The 22,041-nt window shown below is 52.1% G+C and overlaps 6 protein-coding genes across 6 annotated transcripts; 3 read left to right on the top strand and 3 right to left on the bottom strand.

The window, feature by feature from the left end:
* Nucleotides 1-70: 70 nt before the first annotated feature.
* LOC136055827 (feather keratin 1-like) lies at nt 71-838 on the top strand. The gene has a single exon (XM_065747703.1). It carries the CDS (start codon nt 178-180, stop codon nt 490-492), a length of 315 nt encoding a protein of 104 aa, XP_065603775.1. The 5' UTR covers nt 71-177; the 3' UTR covers nt 493-838.
* A 2,366-nt stretch (nt 839-3,204) lies between these two features.
* Nucleotides 3,205-6,994, bottom strand: LOC136055814 (feather keratin 1-like). The gene is made up of 3 exons (XM_065747690.1): nt 6,914-6,994; nt 3,997-4,149; nt 3,205-3,639 (listed from the first exon to the last, which is right to left on the bottom strand). Exons 1-3 carry the CDS (start codon nt 6,992-6,994, stop codon nt 3,304-3,306), a joined length of 570 nt encoding a protein of 189 aa, XP_065603762.1. The 3' UTR covers nt 3,205-3,303.
* A 189-nt stretch (nt 6,995-7,183) lies between these two features.
* Nucleotides 7,184-7,951, top strand: LOC136055752 (feather keratin 1-like). Its single transcript, XM_065747622.1, has one exon. It carries the CDS (start codon nt 7,291-7,293, stop codon nt 7,603-7,605), a length of 315 nt encoding a protein of 104 aa, XP_065603694.1. The 5' UTR covers nt 7,184-7,290; the 3' UTR covers nt 7,606-7,951.
* A 2,211-nt stretch (nt 7,952-10,162) lies between these two features.
* LOC136055813 (feather keratin 1-like) lies at nt 10,163-14,441 on the bottom strand. The gene is made up of 3 exons (XM_065747689.1): nt 14,361-14,441; nt 11,116-11,268; nt 10,163-10,758 (listed from the first exon to the last, which is right to left on the bottom strand). The coding sequence occupies exons 1-3, from the start codon at nt 14,439-14,441 to the stop codon at nt 10,423-10,425; spliced, it is 570 nt and encodes a 189-aa protein (XP_065603761.1). The 3' UTR covers nt 10,163-10,422.
* Nucleotides 14,442-14,737: 296 nt separating this feature from the next.
* On the top strand, nt 14,738-15,398 carry LOC136055751 (feather keratin 1-like). The gene has a single exon (XM_065747621.1). It carries the CDS (start codon nt 14,738-14,740, stop codon nt 15,050-15,052), a length of 315 nt encoding a protein of 104 aa, XP_065603693.1. The 3' UTR covers nt 15,053-15,398.
* Nucleotides 15,399-17,610: 2,212 nt separating this feature from the next.
* LOC136055812 (feather keratin 1-like) lies at nt 17,611-21,889 on the bottom strand. Its single transcript, XM_065747688.1, has 3 exons — nt 21,809-21,889; nt 18,564-18,716; nt 17,611-18,206 (listed from the first exon to the last, which is right to left on the bottom strand). Exons 1-3 carry the CDS (start codon nt 21,887-21,889, stop codon nt 17,871-17,873), a joined length of 570 nt encoding a protein of 189 aa, XP_065603760.1. The 3' UTR covers nt 17,611-17,870.
* Nucleotides 21,890-22,041: the final 152 nt, after the last annotated feature.

Here is a 22,041-nt window from a genome sequence, read left to right as displayed (position 1 = left end):
AGGCTAGGCTGGGGGCTGCCTGTGCCTGGCTGCTCTCGGCAAGGCAGAGGGGGAGGCAGGGAACAAGAAGAAGATGGGTGCAAACAGGCTCAATTTCCCCAACCAACACTGTGCTTCTCTCCCTCCTCTTCCTTTGCATGCCTTTTGCCTCAGCAGTTTCCCCTGCAGTCACAAAACATGTCCTGCTACGACCAGTGCCTGCCGCGCCTGCCGTGCCAGCCCTGCGGCCCCACCCCGCTGGCCAACAGCTGCAATGAGCCCTGTGTCAGGCAGTGCCAGGACTCCCACGTCGCCATCCAGCCCTCTCCCGTGGTGGTGGCCCTGCCCGGACCCATCCTCAGCTCCTTCCCGCAGAACACCGCCGTCGGATCCTCCACCTCCGCTGCCGTTGGCAGCATCCTCAGCTCTGAGGGTGTGCCCATCAACTCTGGAGGCTTTGGCTTCTCCGGCTTCGGCAGCCGCTACGGCAGCAGGAGGTGCTTCCCCTGCTAAAGCTGCTGCTGGTGGCCCACGAGAAAGATCCCCAGGGTCCACAAAGTCCCTGTGTGACTCGAGAAAGAGCATTGGAGCCAGCTTGATCGCACTGAAAATGTGATCCATGTCTGCCTTTCCCCTTTTCCATCGATGTTTTTCTTCCTGTGACATTGCTGCTCAGCATCTGCTCGCTGGACTGTCAGTCCCAGAAAGGGACTGCTGGCCCTTCTCCCTCAGTGGCAAGGGCACATGGACAGATGGCAGTGCATCCACCGGCTATATGTGTTGTTGACTGTTATCTGTTCCTTGTGCTTCCTCAATATATGACGTTTCTTTTTCCTTATTAAATTTAACTGCATCCTAATTATTGCCCCTGTGTTATTTTCCTGTGGTCATTCTGGGAAGCGCTTCTGACAGTTTTTCCTAACAATTGGCAAGGCATGTCAGGGGAGAACTTCATGGAAAGGAAGGGTTCGCGCGTTGTGACATGATGAAGATAATCCAAGGAACGTGAAACGGGGAGAAAACCAGAGGCTGCATGGAAGGAACGTATGTTCTTTTTCTCATCAGCGGGTTATATTCAGCCGTGCCTTGGAGTGCAGAGAGTCCATAGTCATAGGATTTGGGAGGACAGATGTTTTCAGGAGAAGACTCTCTCGTTCTCCATCCCTTTCCCCAGCTTTTACTGCTGAGTGTAATACTTAGTGGTCTGGAATATCCCTTGAGTCTCTTCAGGTCAGCTGCCCAGGTGATGCCTCAGCCCCACAGCTCCCCTTCCCCAGCATAGAGGATTTGATTGGAGAGAAATTGGAGAGAGCCTTGATGCTGTGCCTGGACTGCTCTGCAAGAGACAAAACAATGCTATGATATCATTTCCAGAAGCAGAGATGGAGGGGTTGCAAGTGGTCTCTGCAGATGGTTCAGTCCGAGCCTCTTGCTAAAGCAGATTGCCTGCAGTAGGTTGCAGAGGCAAGAGTCCACGAGAGTTCTGAATATGCCCAGAAAAGTCGACTCGACCACCGCTCTGGGCATCCTGTTCTTGTTCTCTGTGTGTCCATGCTGTTCTCTTTTCACCAGGGGTTTCTGAGTGAAGTTGCAGGTGAAGACATTCTCCCCTGCTCTGCTAGAACATCCATTTCCCAGAGCTGGTGCTGCTCAGGCAAGCCCACAAGCAACTTCACATCCTGTAAATGAAGTTCAACGCTTTTTGTTGCTCAGGATTCCACTCGATGTATGTCCTCTTTTGAGTCACTCAGTCTAGAGGGCTCTCAAGCTGCCTATGGGCTGGAAGGTGCAAGGGCCAAAGATAGCTCGTTTTCCTTTCTTCCTACCGGGTGGGGTAATAGTTGTTACCTTCTTACTCAAATCCACGGCAATGTGGTGCTGTTTATCCTTTTATTGTTCCCAGAAGAAAATGGATTTAATGTCAAACGTGGTCTTCAGATGAATTTGGATGATTTTACTCAGTATCTTAAAATCTTCTAGGGATCATTTTTTCTGCGTCCCTTCTCTGGATGTGCTCCACCAGGTCTATGTCTCTCCAGTACTGAGGACTCCACAGCTGGATGCAGTACTCCACTTGAGGCGTCAGCAGCACAGAGTAGAGGGGCAGGATCACCTCCCTCAGCCTGCTGGTCATGCTGCTTTTGATGCAGGTCGGGATACGCTTTGTGGTCTGTGAGGGCACATTGCTGGCTCACGTCCAGCTTCCCCTCCACCAGCACCCACAGGTGTTCTATTTTTGTCAGGGCTGCTCTCAATCCTTTCATCCACCAGCTGCTATCGGTAGTGGGGGTTGCCTCGACCCAGGTGTAAGGCGTTGCATTTGGATTTGTTGAACCTCACGAGGATCACATGGGCCCACTGCTCAAGACGTTCAAGGTCTCTCTGGATGGCATCCTGTCGCTCTGGTGTGTTGACCGCACCACACAGCTTGGTGGCATCAGAATACTTGCTGAGGGGGCACTCAACCGTACTGTCAATGTCTTTGACGAAGATATTAAAGAGTATCGACCACAGCATTAACTGCTGCGGGATAGCACTCATCACCTATCTGCATGCAGATGCTGAGACACTGAACACCGCTCTCTGGACTCAATCCTGCAACTCTGGCTCCTCACTCAGAGGCAGCAGTGGCATGGCCATCTCATGCAGGACGTGCACTGCATCCGAGAGGGCACGTCAGGTCAGAGAGGGAGTGAAGCTGGACATGAAGGCCAGGGACACTGTGGGAATGGTGGATACCTGTTTCACTTGGGATTGACAGTACTCTCCTGAGGGAGCCACCTGCACACTGTTCCAGGTTACTCCTGCTGGGGAAAAGGTGAAGGGTCCACAGGTGCCGTAAATGCTTGTTGAAGTCTGCAGAGCAGCTGACATCCTGTTGGCACGTGGTGTGCGTGTGCAGAGTAGAGAGCGTGATGCAGAGACACAGACGTAGACGCAGCACAATTTTATTGAGCCAAAAGAGGGGAACAAAGTTGCTCCAAGGGGGGGGCCTAGATGCAGAAAAGAAACCGGGGACGGAGACCGCAGTGAGTGGCCACTGTGCACATCCCAGCATCTGACCATCTGCCTGTTTCCGCCCAGGGAGCAGAACTGTCGTGTCTTCCCCTGGCTGGATTACAGGGGTTGACAGACGAGAGTGGTAGAGGAGACAAGCATTGCGTCTGGAGGAAGAGAAGAGAGTTGAGGAGGGGAAAGGCAAATATGGACAGTGCTCAAGGAGAATGAATGCTGGCCCTGTTCTTCTGCAATAGATAGTGGTCCATGTTATCCCCAGACTTCTGGGTCCTAGGAGATAATTCTCGTGGGCCACCAGCAGCAGCTTTAGCAGGGGAAGCACCTCCTGCTGCCGTAGCGGCTGCCGAAGCCGGAGAAGCCAAAGCCTCCAGAGTTGATGGGCACACCCTCAGAGCTGAGGATGCTGCCAACGGCAGCGGAGGTGGAGGATCCGACGGCGGTGTTCTGCGGGAAGGAGCTGAGGATGGGTCCGGGCAGGGTCACCACCACGGGAGAGGGCTGGATGGCGACGTGGGAGTCCTGGCACTGCCTGACACAGGGCTCATTGCAGCTGTTGGCCAGCGGGGTGGGGCCGCAGGGCTGGCACGGCAGGCGCGGCAGGCACTGGTCGTAACAGGACATGTCTTGTGTGTGGAGGGGCACCTGTTGGAAGATGGGGTTGAGAGGAAACAGATGTGAGTGAAGAGCGGCCTGGCATAGAAGCCTGAGAGAGCCAGGGCACAGTGCTGTCTTGGGATATGGAGGCTGTGTGAGGAAAGCCATGGTCTTATACTGCTTCCTCACAACTGAAAAGAAACAATCAAGAGTAGCCAGGCACAGGCACGTCAATGCCTAGCCCGCAGCTGAGGAGACACCTCTGTCATAGTGAGCATCTCTCCATGACACACGTGCTACTCCCTTTCCATCAAATGGGGATAGCTGCTTTCCCAGAATACAACATCATATGAAGGCAGACAAATCCCAGAAGAAAAAGAGGTTGAGAAAGGACTTTGGACTCACCTTGTTACCAGGGAGATGGAGGTAAGAGGAGTGGATGACTGAGTGAAAAGTTGGGCGCGCTTTTATACCCATGCTGGTTTGCCCCAGGCCTGCAGTCACTCTACGCAGGCAGTAATTTTCCAAGAGACTCACCCCAAATGCAAATTGTCCTTGCTAATGGCACAGGTTGGGCTTTTGTTTTCCGTCACCAGTGCCATTTCATTTCCTTGTTTCTGACCTTCATGTATTGACCGTGGAGAAACCTTTCAAGTTCCAGCATGACGCGCGCAGTGAGTTTCCCCTGCAGAAACACATCACTACAGGTAAACGACGCATCCCAATTGCTGGAGGCTTTCTGCGCTACAGGCACAGCAGGTGTGCCTGGGGAAATGTCACGACCTTATCTGTAACCACTTTATGAGCAAGGAAGGCATATTCTCCTTCCAGTGTACCCTCCTTCAATGCATCCGGAGCCTTCTTTGTATGAGGACTGTTCCTGCCCTTCTCCAGCTCTGCCCATTCCCTGCAAAGGCCGTTGCACACAGCTTATTGTTCTAGGAACACACTCGAGTGTTTCCTTGACTGATGATTCCACTCTCGTGACAGTGTCTTTGTCATCAGCCAACTTGTGCCATTATCGATTGCACATAACGAGAACATTGCCCTCCAGTGCAATCCGCTTATTATGCAAAAAGCCCCATGAAATCACATCTGTCCTCTTGAGCAGACTGCTCTGCAGAGTTTCTGGACAGCGCATTGTGGCCTTTCCTCTCAGGGACGGAGTTTCCGTATGTGAGGAGCATACTTGATTGTGTTGTGCTCTAGCCTTCTGACTACACGCCTGCTGGGGAGACATTGCACCGAAAGGTTGGCTCGTGGCCAATCCAAACATTGATTCAGAATTGACACGTGTCTGTAGAAACTGTTGAGGGAGCTTGGCTTCTGAAGACGTTCGCTTTGCACCCTTGGACAGCGTCCCAGCTCCATCCGTGTCTGCAGGGCAGGGAAGTGCTTTGTTCATACAGCGAGGATGGCTCGCCTGCTTCATGGCATCGGGGAGATCTTTTGTAACTACGGCCTCCTTGCTCACATCCATTCCACAAACACCTTCAGCTATGTAAGAAGTCGAGGTCCCACCGGGCCTTGCTTATTTGAGGGAAGGTCACATGCCTCTCCAACGGAGCGTTTTGATCACCAGGCGGAGCAGGTCTCGTTTAGAACAGCCTTCAACAGTTTCACTATGGCCTTCTTATTGGGGAGAGTGTGAAAAGCCTTTCTGAGCTCCAGCAAGAATGTTCTCTTCGAGTGCACAAAGCTTTCTCTTTCCTTGTAGGCCCTTAACAGCTTGATCAGCAAAAGTCCACGGGACGAGGCCAAGGGATGAGGCCATACTCTTCTCAACAGTGTGTGGCGATAGCACAAGGGGAAATGTCCACAAACTGGTGCACAGGAAGCCCCGCACAAATGTGCATGGGAACTTCTTCCCAGTGCAGTGATGGAGAACTGGAGCAGGCTGTCCAGAGAGGCGATGGAGTCTCCTTCTCTGGAACTGTTCAAGACCCGCCTGGACGCCTACCTGTGCAACCTGGTCTAGGGGGCCTGCTTTGTCGGGGGGGTTTGGACTAGATGATCTCTGGAGGTCTATTCCAGCACACACAGTTCAGTGATCCTGTGATCCTGTGATCAGACCTTGACATCTCCATAATGAATCCACGCTGGCTGCTGCAATGAATACATTCACCCTTCATGAGCTGGGAAATGGTTTTCAGGAGGTGCTGTTCCATCAGCACGGTAGGACTGAGCCATACAGAGCAGTTGTCCCATTGTTCCTCCTTCCTGGTCTTCTTAAATGAGAGTGACATGCATTTTCCCCCAGTCTTTGGGTCACTTTTCCCAGTCACCAACCTTTGTTTACTAAGACTGAACAGCTCCCTCAGTCTTCATAGGCTCAGCTCATCGTGGGATGGATAAGAACAGTGTGCTAAAAATCATAATGCAGTCTGTTCCAGGTTTTCTTGACCGAAAAGTGTATCTTGCTAGCTCCATTTTTTCCGACTGCCCTCTGAGCCGTGGGATTCCTGATGACCACTCATGGAGGGCAAGAAATTAACAAAGAAGACAGACAGTACCTCAGCATTTTCAGTGTCCTCATTAACCAAGTCTCCCGTTTACTTGAGGAGAACACTCACACACTTCCTAATTTTCCTTTTCCCGCTGAGATCCTCGCTGAAGGCCTCAGCGTTGCCCTTGATGTCCTTTGCGAGACTGAATTCTATCAGCCTTTGAGCTTTCCTTCTTTCAACCGTGCCTGCATGGACACTATGGCTTCATGGACACTGAAGCCAAGGCTGCCTTTCACATTGGCGTTCAACACAAGCCCATCCTTCTCAGTGTGGATGCTGTCGAGCAGTGCTGCTCTCCTTACAGCTCCCCTGTCATTTGTAGACGGGAACGACCGTCAAATCGTAAAAGGAATCTCCCTATTTGCTAATGCCTGCTGGACTGTCGCTCCATCAGCTACCGTGGTGGCTGGACATCTGGAGCCTGCAGCACAACGGCCAGTAGCTGTCCGATTTGCGTGAGAAGAAGGGAGCAGGGAGAAGCACGTGGCACATTGGTAAGGAAGAGAAGCCTTAGGTGCTTGGCTGCAGATTGTAGAGCTGTCAGGATTTGGTTCTCATCTAACTAAGCGAGTTTCCAAGCATTCCTTGGATCTCTCCCACCAGCACATGAAAGAAGTAACCATGGCAAAATAGACCCGACAGAAATGAGGAAATGAAATGGCAGAGTCAGGGGAATGTAAACCATCAGCTGTGCCACTAGGAAGGCTCATTTGCATTTGAGGTGAGTCTTTTGTAAAATTGCTGCTTGCTAAGAGTGACTGAGTGCTGGCCTGAGGCAGCACACAAGCAGTATAAAAGTGGGTGCATCTCCTCACTCTCTCATCCACTTCCCTGGCCCACATCTCCCTGGGAACGAGGTAAGTCTGAAACCCCAGCATCAGGCCTTCTTCCTCCATGATCTACCCGCAGATGCAGGAGGCTTTATCCTACTCTGAGTCTCAGCGTGGCAGCAAGAACTGGGAGACGGAAGGGGGCAGCGAGTGAGGTGTCTTGGCAGAGGTGTTTCCGGAGCAACAGGCTAGGCTGGGGGCTGCCTGTGCCTGGCTGCTCTCGGCAAGGCAGAGGGGGAGGCAGGGAACAAGAAGAAGATGGGTGCAAACAGGCTCAATTTCCCCAACCAACACTGTGCTTCTCTCCCTCCTCTTCCTTTGCATGCCTTTTGCCTCAGCAGTTTCCCCTGCAGTCACAAAACATGTCCTGCTACGACCAGTGCCTGCCGCGCCTGCCGTGCCAGCCCTGCGGCCCCACCCCGCTGGCCAACAGCTGCAATGAGCCCTGTGTCAGGCAGTGCCAGGACTCCCACGTCGCCATCCAGCCCTCTCCCGTGGTGGTGACCCTGCCCGGACCCATCCTCAGCTCCTTCCCGCAGAACACCGCCGTCGGATCCTCCACCTCCGCTGCCGTTGGCAGCATCCTCAGCTCTGAGGGTGTGCCCATCAACTCTGGAGGCTTTGGCTTCTCCGGCTTCGGCAGCCGCTACGGCAGCAGGAGGTGCTTCCCCTGCTAAAGCTGCTGCTGGTGGCCCACGAGAAAGATCCCCAGGGTCCACAAAGTCCCTGTGTGACTCGAGAAAGAGCATTGGAGCCAGCTTGATCGCACTGAAAATGTGATCCATGTCTGCCTTTCCCCTTTTCCATCGATGTTTTTCTTCCTGTGACATTGCTGCTCAGCATCTGCTCGCTGGACTGTCAGTCCCAGAAAGGGACTGCTGGCCCTTCTCCCTCAGTGGCAAGGGCACATGGACAGATGGCAGTGCATCCACCGGCTATATGTGTTGTTGACTGTTATCTGTTCCTTGTGCTTCCTCAATATATGACGTTTCTTTTTCCTTATTAAATTTAACTGCATCCTAATTATTGCCCCTGTGTTATTTTCCTGTGGTCATTCTGGGAAGCGCTTCTGACAGTTTTTCCTAACAATTGGCAAGGCATGTCAGGGGAGAACTTCATGGAAAGGAAGGGTTCGCGCGTTGTGACATGATGAAGATAATCCAAGGAACGTGAAACGGGGAGAAAACCAGAGGCTGCATGGAAGGAACGTATGTTCTTTTTCTCATCAGCGGGTTATATTCAGCCGTGCCTTGGAGTGCAGAGAGTCCATAGTCATAGGATTTGGGAGGACAGATGTTTTCAGGAGAAGACTCTCTCGTTCTCCATCCCTTTCCCCAGCTTTTACTGCTGAGTGTAATACTTAGTGGTCTGGAATATCCCTTGAGTCTCTTCAGGTCAGCTGCCCAGGTGATGCCTCAGCCCCACAGCTCCCCTTCCCCAGCATAGAGGATTTGATTGGAGAGAAATTGGAGAGAGCCTTGATGCTGTGCCTGGACTGCTCTGCAAGAGACAAAACAATGCTATGATATCATTTCCAGAAGCAGAGATGGAGGGGTTGCAAGTGGTCTCTGCAGATGGTTCAGTCCGAGCCTCTTGCTAAAGCAGATTGCCTGCAGTAGGTTGCAGAGGCAAGAGTCCACGAGAGTTCTGAATATGCCCAGAAAAGTCGACTCGACCACCGCTCTGGGCATCCTGTTCTTGTTCTCTGTGTGTCCATGCTGTTCTCTTTTCACCGGGGGTTTCTGAGTGAAGTTGCAGGTGAAGACATTCTCCCCTGCTCTGCTAGAACATCCATTTCCCAGAGCTGGTGCTGCTCAGGCAAGCCCACAAGCAACTTCACATCCTGTAAATGAAGTTCAACGCTTTTTGTTGCTCAGGATTCCACTCGATGTATGTCCTCTTTTGAGTCACTCAGTCTAGAGGGCTCTCAAACTGCCTATGGGCTGGAAGGTGCAGGGCCAAAGATAGCTCGTTTTCCTTTCTTCCTACCGGGTGGGGTAATAGTTGTTACCTTCTTACTCAAATCCACGGGAATGTGGTGTTGTTTATCCTTTTATTGTTCCCAGAAGAAAATGGATTTAATGTCAAACGTGGTCTTCAGATGAATTTGGATGATTTTACTCAGTATCTTAAAATCTTCTAGGGATCATTTTTTCTGCGTCCCTTCTCTGGATGTGCTCCACCAGGTCTATGTCTCTCCAGTACTGAGGACTCCACAGCTGGATGCAGTACTCCACTTGAGGCGTCAGCAGCACAGAGTAGAGGGGCAGGATCACCTCCCTCAGCCTGCTGGTCATGCTGCTTTTGATGCAGGTCGGGATACGCTTGGCTTTGTGGTCTGTGAGGGCACATTGCTGGCTCACGTCCAGCTTCCCCTCCACCAGCACCCACAGGTGTTCTATTTTTGTCAGGGCTGCTCTCAATCCTTTCATCCACCAGCTGCTATCGGTAGTGGGGGTTGCCTCGACCCAGGTGTAAGGCGTTGCATTTGGATTTGTTGAACCTCACGAGGATCACATGGGCCCACTGCTCAAGACGTTCAAGGTCTCTCTGGATGGCATCCTGTCGCTCTGGTGTGTTGACCGCACCACACAGCTTGGTGGCATCAGAATACTTGCTGAGGGGGCACTCAACCGTACTGTCAATGTCTTTGACGAAGATATTAAAGAGTATCGACCACAGCATTAACTGCTGCGGGATAGCACTCATCACCTATCTCCATGCAGATGCTGAGACACTGAACACCGCTCTCTGGACTCAATCCTGCAACTCTGGCTCCTCACTCAGAGGCAGCAGTGGCATGGCCATCTCATGCAGGACGTGCACTGCATCCGAGAGGGCACGTCAGGTCAGAGAGGGAGTGAAGCTGGACATGAAGGCCAGGGACACTGTGGGAATGGTGGATACCTGTTTCACTTGGGATTGACAGTACTCTCCTGAGGGAGCCACCTGCACACTGTTCCAGGTTACTCCTGCTGGGGAAAAGGTGAAGGGTCCACAGGTGCCATAAATGCTTGTTGAAGTCTGCAGAGCAGCTGACATCCTGCTGGCACGTGGTGTGCGTGTGCAGAGTAGAGAGCGTGATGCAGAGACACAGACGTAGACGCAGCACAATTTTATTGAGCCAAAAGAGGGGAACAAAGTTGCTCCAAGGGGGGGGGGCCTAGATGCAGAAAAGAAACCGGGGACGGAGACCGCAGTGAGTGGCCACTGTGCACATCCCAGCATCTGACCATCTGCCTGTTTCCGCCCAGGGAGCAGAACTGTCGTGTCTTCCCCTGGCTGGATTACAGGGGTTGACAGACGAGAGTGGTAGAGGAGACAAGCATTGCGTCTGGAGGAAGAGGAGAGAGTTGAGGAGGGGAAAGGCAAATATGGACAGTGCTCTAGGAGAATGAATGCTGGCCCTGTTCTTCTGCAATAGATAGTGGTCCATGTTATCCCCAGACTTCTGGGTCCTAGGAGATAATTCTCGTGGGCCACCAGCAGCAGCTTTAGCAGGGGAAGCACCTCCTGCTGCCGTAGCGGCTGCCGAAGCCGGAGAAGCCAAAGCCTCCAGAGTTGATGGGCACACCCTCAGAGCTGAGGATGCTGCCAACGGCAGCGGAGGTGGAGGATCCGACGGCGGTGTTCTGCGGGAAGGAGCTGAGGATGGGTCCGGGCAGGGTCACCACCACGGGAGAGGGCTGGATGGCGACGTGGGAGTCCTGGCACTGCCTGACACAGGGCTCATTGCAGCTGTTGGCCAGCGGGGTGGGGCCGCAGGGCTGGCACGGCAGGCGCGGCAGGCACTGGTCGTAACAGGACATGTCTTGTGTGTGGAGGGGCACCTGTTGGAAGATGGGGTTGAGAGGAAACAGATGTGAGTGAAGAGCGGCCTGGCATAGAAGCCTGAGAGAGCCAGGGCACAGTGCTGTCTTGGGATATGGAGGCTGTGTGAGGAAAGCCATGGTCTTATACTGCTTCCTCACAACTGAAAAGAAACAATCAAGAGTAGCCAGGCACAGGCACGTCAATGCCTAGCCCGCAGCTGAGGAGACACCTCTGTCATAGTGAGCATCTCTCCATGACACACGTGCTACTCCCTTTCCATCAAATGGGGATAGCTGCTTTCCCAGAATACAACATCATATGAAGGCAGACAAATCCCAGAAGAAAAAGAGGTTGAGAAAGGACTTTGGACTCACCTTGTTACCAGGGAGATGGAGGTAAGAGGAGTGGATGACTGAGTGAAAAGTTGGGCGCGCTTTTATACCCATGCTGGTTTGCCCCAGGCCTGCAGTCACTCTACGCAGGCAGTAATTTTCCAAGAGACTCACCCCAAATGCAAATTGTCCTTGCTAATGGCACAGGTTGGGCTTTTGTTTTCCGTCACCAGTGCCATTTCATTTCCTTGTTTCTGACCTTCATGTATTGACCGTGGAGAAACCTTTCAAGTTCCAGCATGACGCGCGCAGTGAGTTTCCCCTGCAGAAACACATCACTACAGGTAAACGACGCATCCCAATTGCTGGAGGCTTTCTGCGCTACAGGCACAGCAGGTGTGCCTGGGGAAATGTCACGACCTTATCTGTAACCACTTTATGAGCAAGGAAGGCATATTCTCCTTCCAGTGTACCCTCCTTCAATGCATCCGGAGCCTTCTTTGTATGAGGACTGTTCCTGCCCTTCTCCAGCTCTGCCCATTCCCTGCAAAGGCCGTTGCACACAGCTTATTGTTCTAGGAACACACTCGAGTGTTTCCTTGACTGATGATTCCACTCTCGTGACAGTGTCTTTGTCATCAGCCAACTTGTGCCATTATCGATTGCACATAACGAGAACATTGCCCTCCAGTGCAATCCGCTTATTATGCAAAAAGCCCCATGAAATCACATCTGTCCTCTTGAGCAGACTGCTCTGCAGAGTTTCTAGACAGCAGCGCATTGTGGCCTTTCCTCTCAGGGACGGAGTTTCCGTATGTGAGGAGCATACTTGATTGTGTTGTGCTCTAGCCTTCTGACTACACGCCTGCTGGGGAGGCATTGCACCGAAAGGTTGGCTCGTGGCCAATCCAAACATTGATTCAGAATTGACACGTGTCTGTAGAAACTGTTGAGGGAGCTTGGCTTCTGAAGACGTTCGCTTTGCACCCTTGGACAGCGTCCCAGCTCCATCCGTGTCTGCAGGGCAGGGAAGTGCTTTGTTCATACAGCGAGGATGGCTCGCCTGCTTCATGGCATCGGGGAGATCTTTTGTAACTACGGCCTCCTTGCTCACATCCATTCCACAAACACCTTCAGCTATGTAAGAAGTCGAGGTCCCACCGGGCCTTGCTTATTTGAGGGAAGGTCACATGCCTCTCCAACGGAGCGTTTTGATCACCAGGCGGAGCAGGTCTCGTTTAGAACAGTCTTCAACAGTTTCACTATGGCCTTCTTATTGGGGAGAGTGTGAAAAGCCTTTCTGAGCTCCAGCAAGAATGTTCTCTTCGAGTGCACAAAGCTTTCTCTTTCCTTGTAGGCCCTTAACAGCTTGATCAGCAAAAGTCCACGGGACGAGGCCAAGGGATGAGGCCATACTCTTCTCAACAGTGTGTGGCGATAGCACAAGGGGAAATGTCCACAAACTGGTGCACAGGAAGCCCCGCACAAATGTGCATGGGAACTTCTTCCCAGTGCAGTGATGGAGAACTGGAGCAGGCGGTCCAGAGAGGCGATGGAGTCTCCTTCTCTGGAACTGTTCAAGACCCGCCTGGACGCCTACCTGTGCAACCTGGTCTAGGGGGCCTGCTTTGTCGGGGGGGTTTGGACTAGATGATCTCTGGAGGTCTATTCCAGCCCACACAGTTCAGTGATCCTGTGATCCTGTGATCAGACCTTGACATCTCCATAATGAATCCACGCTGGCTGCTGCAATGAATACATTCACCCTTCATGAGCTGGGAAATGGTTTTCAGGAGGTGCTGTTCCATCAGCACGGTAGGACTGAGCCATACAGAGCAGTTGTCCCATTGTTCCTCCTTCCTGGTCTTCTTAAATGGGAGTGACATGCATTTTCCCCCAGTCTTTGGGTCACTTTTCCCAGTCACCAACCTTTGTTTACTAAGACTGAACAGCTCCCTCAGTCTTCATAGGCTCAGCTCATCGTGGGATGGATAAGAACAGTGTGCTAAAAATCATAATGCAGTCTGTTCCAGGTTTTCTTGACCGAAAAGTGTATCTTGCTAGCTCCATTTTTTCCGACTGCCCTCTGAGCCGTGGGATTCCTGATGACCACTCATGGAGGGCAAGAAATTAACAAAGAAGACAGACAGTACCTCAGCATTTTCAGTGTCCTCATTAACCAAGTCTCCCGTTTACTTGAGGAGAACACTCACACACTTCCTAATTTTCCTTTTCCCGCTGAGAACCTCGCTGAAGGCCTCAGCGTTGCCCTTGATGTCCTTTGCGAGACTGAATTCTATCAGCCTTTGAGCTTTCCTTCTTTCAACCGTGCCTGCATGGACACTATGGCTTTATTCCTCTCAGGTTACTCACCCGAGCTTCCATCCTCTAGGGGCTTCATATTTTTGTTTTTGAGTTTAGCTAACAGCTTTCTTTTCTCCGTTTCAGGCCTCCTGACAACTTTACCTGACAGCCTCCTTGTTGGGATACCTCACTCCTGAGCTTCCAGGAGACCATCCTTGAGTACTCACGAATTTCCTTGGTTTGCTCTTCACTCCAGGGTCATGTCTCACAATATTCTACCACGTAAATTCCTGGAAATTTCGAGGTCTCATCTGCAGAAGTCCAGAGATAGGTGTCTTCTTCCCTGCCTTTAGAACACTGAACGCTACAGTTTCATGGACACTGAAGCCAAGGCTGCCTTTCACATTGGCGTTCAACACAAGCCCATCCTTCTCAGTGTGGATGCTGTCGAGCAGTGCTGCTCTCCTTAGAGCTCCCCTGTCATTTGTAGACGGGAACGACCGTCAAATCGTAAAAGGAATCTCCCTATTTGCTAATGCCTGCTGGACTGTCGCTCCATCAGCTACCGTGGTGGCTGGACATCTGGAGCCTGCAGCACAACGGCCAGTAGCTGTCCGATTTGCGTGAGAAGAAGGGAGCAGGGAGAAGCACGTGGCACATTGGTAAGGAAGAGAAGCCTTAGGTGCTTGGCTGCAGATTGTAGAGCTGTCAGGATTTGGTTCTCATCTAACTAAGCGAGTTTCCAAGCATTCCTTGGATCTCTCCCACCAGCACATGAAAGAAGTAACCATGGCAAAATAGACCCGACAGAAATGAGGAAATGAAATGGCAGAGTCAGGGGAATGTAAACCATCAGCTGTGCCACTAGGAAGGCTCATTTGCATTTGAGGTGAGTCTTTTGTAAAATTGCTGCTTGCTAAGAGTGACTGAGTGCTGGCCTGAGGCAGCACACAAGCAGTATAAAAGTGGGTGCATCTCCTCACTCTCTCATCCACTTCCCTGGCCCACATCTCCCTGGGAACGAGGTAAGTCTGAAACCCCAGCATCAGTCCTTCTTCCTCCATGATCTACCCGCAGATGCAGGAGGCTTTATCCTACTCTGAGTCTCAGCGTGGCAGCAAGAACTGGGAGACGGAAGGGGGCAGCGAGTGAGGTGTCTTGGCAGAGGTGTTTCCGGAGCAACAGGCTAGGCTGGGGGCTGCCTGTGCCTGGCTGCTCTCGGCAAGGCAGAGGGGGAGGCAGGGAACAAGAAGAAGATGGGTGCAAACAGGCTCAGTTTCCCCAACCAACACTGTGCTTCTCTCCCTCCTCTTCCTCTGCATGCCTTTTGCCTCAGCAGTTTCCCCTGCAGTCACAAAACATGTCCTGCTACGACCAGTGCCTGCCGCGCCTGCCGTGCCAGCCCTGCGGCCCCACCCCGCTGGCCAACAGCTGCAATGAGCCCTGTGTCAGGCAGTGCCAGGACTCCCACGTCGCCATCCAGCCCTCTCCCGTGGTGGTGACCCTGCCCGGACCCATCCTCAGCTCCTTCCCGCAGAACACCGCCGTCGGATCCTCCACCTCCGCTGCCGTTGGCAGCATCCTCAGCTCTGAGGGTGTGCCCATCAACTCTGGAGGCTTTGGCTTCTCCGGCTTCGGCAGCCGCTACGGCAGCAGGAGGTGCTTCCCCTGCTAAAGCTGCTGCTGGTGGCCCACGAGAAAGATCCCCAGGGTCCACAAAGTCCCTGTGTGACTCGAGAAAGAGCATTGGAGCCAGCTTGATCGCACTGAAAATGTGATCCATGTCTGCCTTTCCCCTTTTCCATCGATGTTTTTCTTCCTGTGACATTGCTGCTCAGCATCTGCTCGCTGGACTGTCAGTCCCAGAAAGGGACTGCTGGCCCTTCTCCCTCAGTGGCAAGGGCACATGGACAGATGGCAGTGCATCCACCGGCTATATGTGTTGTTGACTGTTATCTGTTCCTTGTGCTTCCTCAATATATGACGTTTCTTTTTCCTTATTAAATTTAACTGCATCCTAATTATTGCCCCTGTGTTATTTTCCTGTGGTCATTCTGGGAAGCGCTTCTGACAGTTTTTCCTAACAATTGGCAAGGCATGTCAGGGGAGAACTTCATGGAAAGGAAGGGTTCGCGCGTTGTGACATGATGAAGATAATCCAAGGAACGTGAAACGGGGAGAAAACCAGAGGCTGCATGGAAGGAACGTATGTTCTTTTTCTCATCAGCGGGTTATATTCAGCCGTGCCTTGGAGTGCAGAGAGTCCATAGTCATAGGATTTGGGAGGACAGATGTTTTCAGGAGAAGACTCTCTCGTTCTCCATCCCTTTCCCCAGCTTTTACTGCTGAGTGTAATACTTAGTGGTCTGGAATATCCCTTGAGTCTCTTCAGGTCAGCTGCCCAGGTGATGCCTCAGCCCCACAGCTCCCCTTCCCCAGCATAGAGGATTTGATTGGAGAGAAATTGGAGAGAGCCTTGATGCTGTGCCTGGACTGCTCTGCAAGAGACAAAACAATGCTATGATATCATTTCCAGAAGCAGAGATGGAGGGGTTGCAAGTGGTCTCTGCAGATGGTTCAGTCCGAGCCTCTTGCTAAAGCAGATTGCCTGCAGTAGGTTGCAGAGGCAAGAGTCCATGAGAGTTCTGAATATGCCCAGAAAAGTCGACTCGACCACCGCTCTGGGCATCCTGTTCTTGTTCTCTGTGTGTCCATGCTGTTCTCTTTTCACCGGGGGTTTCTGAGTGAAGTTGCAGGTGAAGACATTCTCCCCTGCTCTGCTAGAACATCCATTTCCCAGAGCTGGTGCTGCTCAGGCAAGCCCACAAGCAACTTCACATCCTGTAAATGAAGTTCAACGCTTTTTGTTGCTCAGGATTCCACTCGATGTATGTCCTCCTTTGAGTCACTCAGTCTAGAGGGCTCTCAAGCTGCCTATGGGCTGGAAGGTGCAGGGCCAAAGATAGCTCGTTTTCCTTTCTTCCTACCGGGTGGGGTAATAGTTGTTACCTTCCTACTCAAATCCACGGGAATGTGGTGTTGTTTATCCTTTTATTGTTCCCAGAAGAAAATGGATTTAATGTCAAACGTGGTCTTCAGATGAATTTGGATGATTTTACTCAGTATCTTAAAATCTTCTAGGGATCATTTTTTCTGCGTCCCTTCTCTGGATGTGCTCCACCAGGTCTATGTCTCTCCAGTACTGAGGACTCCACAGCTGGATGCAGTACTCCACTTGAGGCGTCAGCAGCACAGAGTAGAGGGGGCAGGATCACCTCCCTCAGCCTGCTGGTCATGCTGCTTTTGATGCAGGTCGGGATACGCTTGGCTTTGTGGTCTGTGAGGGCACATTGCTGGCTCACGTCCAGCTTCCCCTCCACCAGCACCCACAGGTGTTCTATTTTTGTCAGGGCTGCTCTCAATCCTTTCATCCACCAGCTGCTATCGGTAGTGGGGGTTGCCTCGACCCAGGTGTAAGGCGTTGCATTTGGATTTGTTGAACCTCACGAGGATCACATGGGCCCACTGCTCAAGACGTTCAAGGTCTCTCTGGATGGCATCCTGTCGCTCTGGTGTGTTGACCGCACCACACAGCTTGGTGGCATCAGAATACTTGCTGAGGGGGCACTCAACCGTACTGTCAATGTCTTTGACGAAGATATTAAAGAGTATCGACCACAGCATTAACTGCTGCGGGATAGCACTCATCACCTATCTCCATGCAGATGCTGAGACACTGAACACCGCTCTCTGGACTCAATCCTGCAACTCTGGCTCCTCACTCAGAGGCAGCAGTGGCATGGCCATCTCATGCAGGACGTGCACTGCATCCGAGAGGGCACGTCAGGTCAGAGAGGGAGTGAAGCTGGACATGAAGGCCAGGGACACTGTGGGAATGGTGGATACCTGTTTCACTTGGGATTGACAGTACTCTCCTGAGGGAGCCACCTGCACACTGTTCCAGGTTACTCCTGCTGGGGAAAAGGTGAAGGGTCCACAGGTGCCGTAAATGCTTGTTGAAGTCTGCAGAGCAGCTGACATCCTGCTGGCACGTGGTGTGCGTGTGCAGAGTAGAGAGCGTGATGCAGAGACACAGACGTAGACGCAGCACAATTTTATTGAGCCAAAAGAGGGGAACAAAGTTGCTCCAAGGGGGGGGGGCCTAGATGCAGAAAAGAAACCGGGGACGGAGACCGCAGTGAGTGGCCACTGTGCACATCCCAGCATCTGACCATCTGCCTGTTTCCGCCCAGGGAGCAGAACTGTCGTGTCTTCCCCTGGCTGGATTACAGGGGTTGACAGACGAGAGTGGTAGAGGAGACAAGCATTGCGTCTGGAGGAAGAGGAGAGAGTTGAGGAGGGGAAAGGCAAATATGGACAGTGCTCTAGGAGAATGAATGCTGGCCCTGTTCTTCTGCAATAGATAGTGGTCCATGTTATCCCCAGACTTCTGGGTCCTAGGAGATAATTCTCGTGGGCCACCAGCAGCAGCTTTAGCAGGGGAAGCACCTCCTGCTGCCGTAGCGGCTGCCGAAGCCGGAGAAGCCAAAGCCTCCAGAGTTGATGGGCACACCCTCAGAGCTGAGGATGCTGCCAACGGCAGCGGAGGTGGAGGATCCGACGGCGGTGTTCTGCGGGAAGGAGCTGAGGATGGGTCCGGGCAGGGTCACCACCACGGGAGAGGGCTGGATGGCGACGTGGGAGTCCTGGCACTGCCTGACACAGGGCTCATTGCAGCTGTTGGCCAGCGGGGTGGGGCCGCAGGGCTGGCACGGCAGGCGCGGCAGGCACTGGTCGTAACAGGACATGTCTTGTGTGTGGAGGGGCACCTGTTGGAAGATGGGGTTGAGAGGAAACAGATGTGAGTGAAGAGCGGCCTGGCATAGAAGCCTGAGAGAGCCAGGGCACAGTGCTGTCTTGGGATATGGAGGCTGTGTGAGGAAAGCCATGGTCTTATACTGCTTCCTCACAACTGAAAAGAAACAATCAAGAGTAGCCAGGCACAGGCACGTCAATGCCTAGCCCGCAGCTGAGGAGACACCTCTGTCATAGTGAGCATCTCTCCATGACACACGTGCTACTCCCTTTCCATCAAATGGGGATAGCTGCTTTCCCAGAATACAACATCATATGAAGGCAGACAAATCCCAGAAGAAAAAGAGGTTGAGAAAGGACTTTGGACTCACCTTGTTACCAGGGAGATGGAGGTAAGAGGAGTGGATGACTGAGTGAAAAGTTGGGCGCGCTTTTATACCCATGCTGGTTTGCCCCAGGCCTGCAGTCACTCTACGCAGGCAGTAATTTTCCAAGAGACTCACCCCAAATGCAAATTGTCCTTGCTAATGGCACAGGTTGGGCTTTTGTTTTCCGTCACCAGTGCCATTTCATTTCCTTGTTTCTGACCTTCATGTATTGACCGTGGAGAAACCTTTCAAGTTCCAGCATGACGCGCGCAGTGAGTTTCCCCTGCAGAAACACATCACTACAGGTAAACGACGCATCCCAATTGCTGGAGGCTTTCTGCGCTACAGGCACAGCAGGTGTGCCTGGGGAAATGTCACGACCTTATCTGTAACCACTTTATGAGCAAGGAAGGCATATTCTCCTTCCAGTGTACCCTCCTTCAATGCATCCGGAGCCTTCTTTGTATGAGGACTGTTCCTGCCCTTCTCCAGCTCTGCCCGTTCCCTGCAAAGGCCGTTGCACACAGCTTATTGTTCTAGGAACACACTCGAGTGTTTCCTTGACTGATGATTCCACTCTCGTGACAGTGTCTTTGTCATCAGCCAACTTGTGCCATTATCGATTGCACATAACGAGAACATTGCCCTCCAGTGCAATCCGCTTATTATGCAAAAAGCCCCATGAAATCACATCTGTCCTCTTGAGCAGACTGCTCTGCAGAGTTTCTAGACAGCAGCGCATTGTGGCCTTTCCTCTCAGGGACGGAGTTTCCGTATGTGAGGAGCATACTTGATTGTGTTGTGCTCTAGCCTTCTGACTACACGCCTGCTGGGGAGGCATTGCACCGAAAGGTTGGCTCGTGGCCAATCCAAACATTGATTCAGAATTGACACGTGTCTGTAGAAACTGTTGAGGGAGCTTGGCTTCTGAAGACGTTCGCTTTGCACCCTTGGACAGCGTCCCAGCTCCATCCGTGTCTGCAGGGCAGGGAAGTGCTTTGTTCATACAGCGAGGATGGCTCGCCTGCTTCATGGCATCGGGGAGATCTTTTGTAACTACGGCCTCCTTGCTCACATCCATTCCACAAACACCTTCAGCTATGTAAGAAGTCGAGGTCCCACCGGGCCTTGCTTATTTGAGGGAAGGTCACATGCCTCTCCAACGGAGCGTTTTGATCACCAGGCGGAGCAGGTCTCGTTTAGAACAGTCTTCAACAGTTTCACTATGGCCTTCTTATTGGGGAGAGTGTGAAAAGCCTTTCTGAGCTCCAGCAAGAATGTTCTCTTCGAGTGCACAAAGCTTTCTCTTTCCTTGTAGGCCCTTAACAGCTTGATCAGCAAAAGTCCACGGGACGAGGCCAAGGGATGAGGCCATACTCTTCTCAACAGTGTGTGGCGATAGCACAAGGGGAAATGTCCACAAACTGGTGCACAGGAAGCCCCGCACAAATGTGCATGGGAACTTCTTCCCAGTGCAGTGATGGAGAACTGGAGCAGGCGGTCCAGAGAGGCGATGGAGTCTCCTTCTCTGGAACTGTTCAAGACCCGCCTGGACGCCTACCTGTGCAACCTGGTCTAGGGGGCCTGCTTTGTCGGGGGGGTTTGGACTAGATGATCTCTGGAGGTCTATTCCAGCCCACACAGTTCAGTGATCCTGTGATCCTGTGATCAGACCTTGACATCTCCATAATGAATCCACGCTGGCTGCTGCAATGAATACATTCACCCTTCATGAGCTGGGAAATGGTTTTCAGGAGGTGCTGTTCCATCAGCACGGTAGGACTGAGCCATACAGAGCAGTTGTCCCATTGTTCCTCCTTCCTGGTCTTCTTAAATGGGAGTGACATGCATTTTCCCCCAGTCTTTGGGTCACTTTTCCCAGTCACCAACCTTTGTTTACTAAGACTGAACAGCTCCCTCAGTCTTCATAGGCTCAGCTCATCGTGGGATGGATAAGAACAGTGTGCTAAAAATCATAATGCAGTCTGTTCCAGGTTTTCTTGACCGAAAAGTGTATCTTGCTAGCTCCATTTTTTCCGACTGCCCTCTGAGCCGTGGGATTCCTGATGACCACTCATGGAGGGCAAGAAATTAACAAAGAAGACAGACAGTACCTCAGCATTTTCAGTGTCCTCATTAACCAAGTCTCCCGTTTACTTGAGGAGAACACTCACACACTTCCTAATTTTCCTTTTCCCGCTGAGAACCTCGCTGAAGGCCTCAGCGTTGCCCTTGATGTCCTTTGCGAGACTGAATTCTATCAGCCTTTGAGCTTTCCTTCTTTCAACCGTGCCTGCATGGACACTATGGCTTTATTCCTCTCAGGTTACTCACCCGAGCTTCCATCCTCTAGGGGCTTCATATTTTTGTTTTTGAGTTTAGCTAACAGCTTTCTTTTCTCCGTTTCAGGCCTCCTGACAACTTTACCTGACAGCCTCCTTGTTGGGATACCTCACTCCTGAGCTTCCAGGAGACCATCCTTGAGTACTCACGAATTTCCTTGGTTTGCTCTTCACTCCAGGGTCATGTCTCACAATATTCTACCACGTAAATTCCTGGAAATTTCGAGGTCTCATCTGCAGAAGTCCAGAGATAGGTGTCTTCTTCCCTGCCTTTAGAACACTGAACGCTACAGTTTCATGGACACTGAAGCCAAGGCTGCCTTTCACATTGGCGTTCAACACAAGCCCATCCTTCTCAGTGTGGATGCTGTCGAGCAGTGCTGCTCTCCTTAGAGCTCCCCTGTCATTTGTAGACGGGAACGACCGTCAAATCGTAAAAGGAATCTCCCTATTTGCTAATGCCTGCTGGACTGTCGCTCCATCAGCTACCGTGGTGGCTGGACATCTGGAGCCTGCAGCACAACGGCCAGTAGCTGTCCGATTTGCGTGAGAAGAAGGGAGCAGGGAGAAGCACGTGGCACATTGGTAAGGAAGAGAAGCCTTAGGTGCTTGGCTGCAGATTGTAGAGCTGTCAGGATTTGGTTCTCATCTAACTAAGCGAGTTTCCAAGCATTCCTTGGATCTCTCCCACCAGCACATGAAAGAAGTAACCATGGCAAAATAGACCCGACAGAAATGAGGAAATGAAATGGCAGAGTCAGGGGAATGTAAACCATCAGCTGTGCCACTAGGAAGGCTCATTTGCATTTGAGGTGAGTCTTTTGTAAAATTGCTGCTTGCTAAGAGTGACTGAGTGCTGGCCTGAGGCAGCACACAAGCAGTATAAAAGTGGGTGCATCTCCTCACTCTCTCATCCACTTCCCTGGCCCACATCTCCCTGGGAACGAGGTAAGTCTGAAACCCCAGCATCAGTCCTTCTTCCTCCATGATCTACCCGCAGATGCAGGAGGCTTTATCCTACTCTGAGTCTCAGCGTGGCAGCAAGAACTGGGAGACGGAAGGGGGCAGCGAGTGAGGTGTCTTGGCAGAGGTGTTTCCGGAGCAACAGGCTAGGCTGGGGGCTGCCTGTGCCTGGCTGC

Source organism: Cyrtonyx montezumae, unplaced genomic scaffold, assembly GCF_038088225.1.
Source record: "Cyrtonyx montezumae isolate F1298 unplaced genomic scaffold, pur_monq_1.0 scaffold_48, whole genome shotgun sequence".
NCBI classification, from domain to species: Eukaryota; Metazoa; Chordata; class Aves; order Galliformes; family Odontophoridae; genus Cyrtonyx; species Cyrtonyx montezumae.
Note: the sequence above shows the minus strand (reverse complement) of the source record. Positions and strands in the feature narration are given on the sequence as shown.

What these genes read in the sequence shown, in the direction of transcription:
- LOC136055827 (XM_065747703.1), top strand. Translation starts at nt 178, where the DNA reads ATGTCCTGCTACGACCAGTGCCTGCCGCGCCTGCCGTGCCAGCCCTGC.
- LOC136055814 (XM_065747690.1), bottom strand. Translation starts at nt 6,994, where the DNA reads ATGGAGGAAGAAGGCCTGATGCTGGGGTTTCAGACTTACCTCGTTCCC. An exon ending in CCAGGGAAGTGGATGAGAGA is followed by an intron (nt 4,150 to 6,913) that starts GTGAGGAGATGC and finishes CTGTGCCATTAG; the next exon opens with CAAGGACAATTTGCATTTGG. An exon ending in TCCATCTCCCTGGTAACAAG is followed by an intron (nt 3,640 to 3,996) that starts GTGAGTCCAAAG and finishes ATCTTCCAACAG; the next exon opens with GTGCCCCTCCACACACAAGA.
- LOC136055752 (XM_065747622.1), top strand. Translation starts at nt 7,291, where the DNA reads ATGTCCTGCTACGACCAGTGCCTGCCGCGCCTGCCGTGCCAGCCCTGC.
- LOC136055813 (XM_065747689.1), bottom strand. Translation starts at nt 14,441, where the DNA reads ATGGAGGAAGAAGGACTGATGCTGGGGTTTCAGACTTACCTCGTTCCC. An exon ending in CCAGGGAAGTGGATGAGAGA is followed by an intron (nt 11,269 to 14,360) that starts GTGAGGAGATGC and finishes CTGTGCCATTAG; the next exon opens with CAAGGACAATTTGCATTTGG. An exon ending in TCCATCTCCCTGGTAACAAG is followed by an intron (nt 10,759 to 11,115) that starts GTGAGTCCAAAG and finishes ATCTTCCAACAG; the next exon opens with GTGCCCCTCCACACACAAGA.
- LOC136055751 (XM_065747621.1), top strand. Translation starts at nt 14,738, where the DNA reads ATGTCCTGCTACGACCAGTGCCTGCCGCGCCTGCCGTGCCAGCCCTGC.
- LOC136055812 (XM_065747688.1), bottom strand. Translation starts at nt 21,889, where the DNA reads ATGGAGGAAGAAGGACTGATGCTGGGGTTTCAGACTTACCTCGTTCCC. An exon ending in CCAGGGAAGTGGATGAGAGA is followed by an intron (nt 18,717 to 21,808) that starts GTGAGGAGATGC and finishes CTGTGCCATTAG; the next exon opens with CAAGGACAATTTGCATTTGG. An exon ending in TCCATCTCCCTGGTAACAAG is followed by an intron (nt 18,207 to 18,563) that starts GTGAGTCCAAAG and finishes ATCTTCCAACAG; the next exon opens with GTGCCCCTCCACACACAAGA.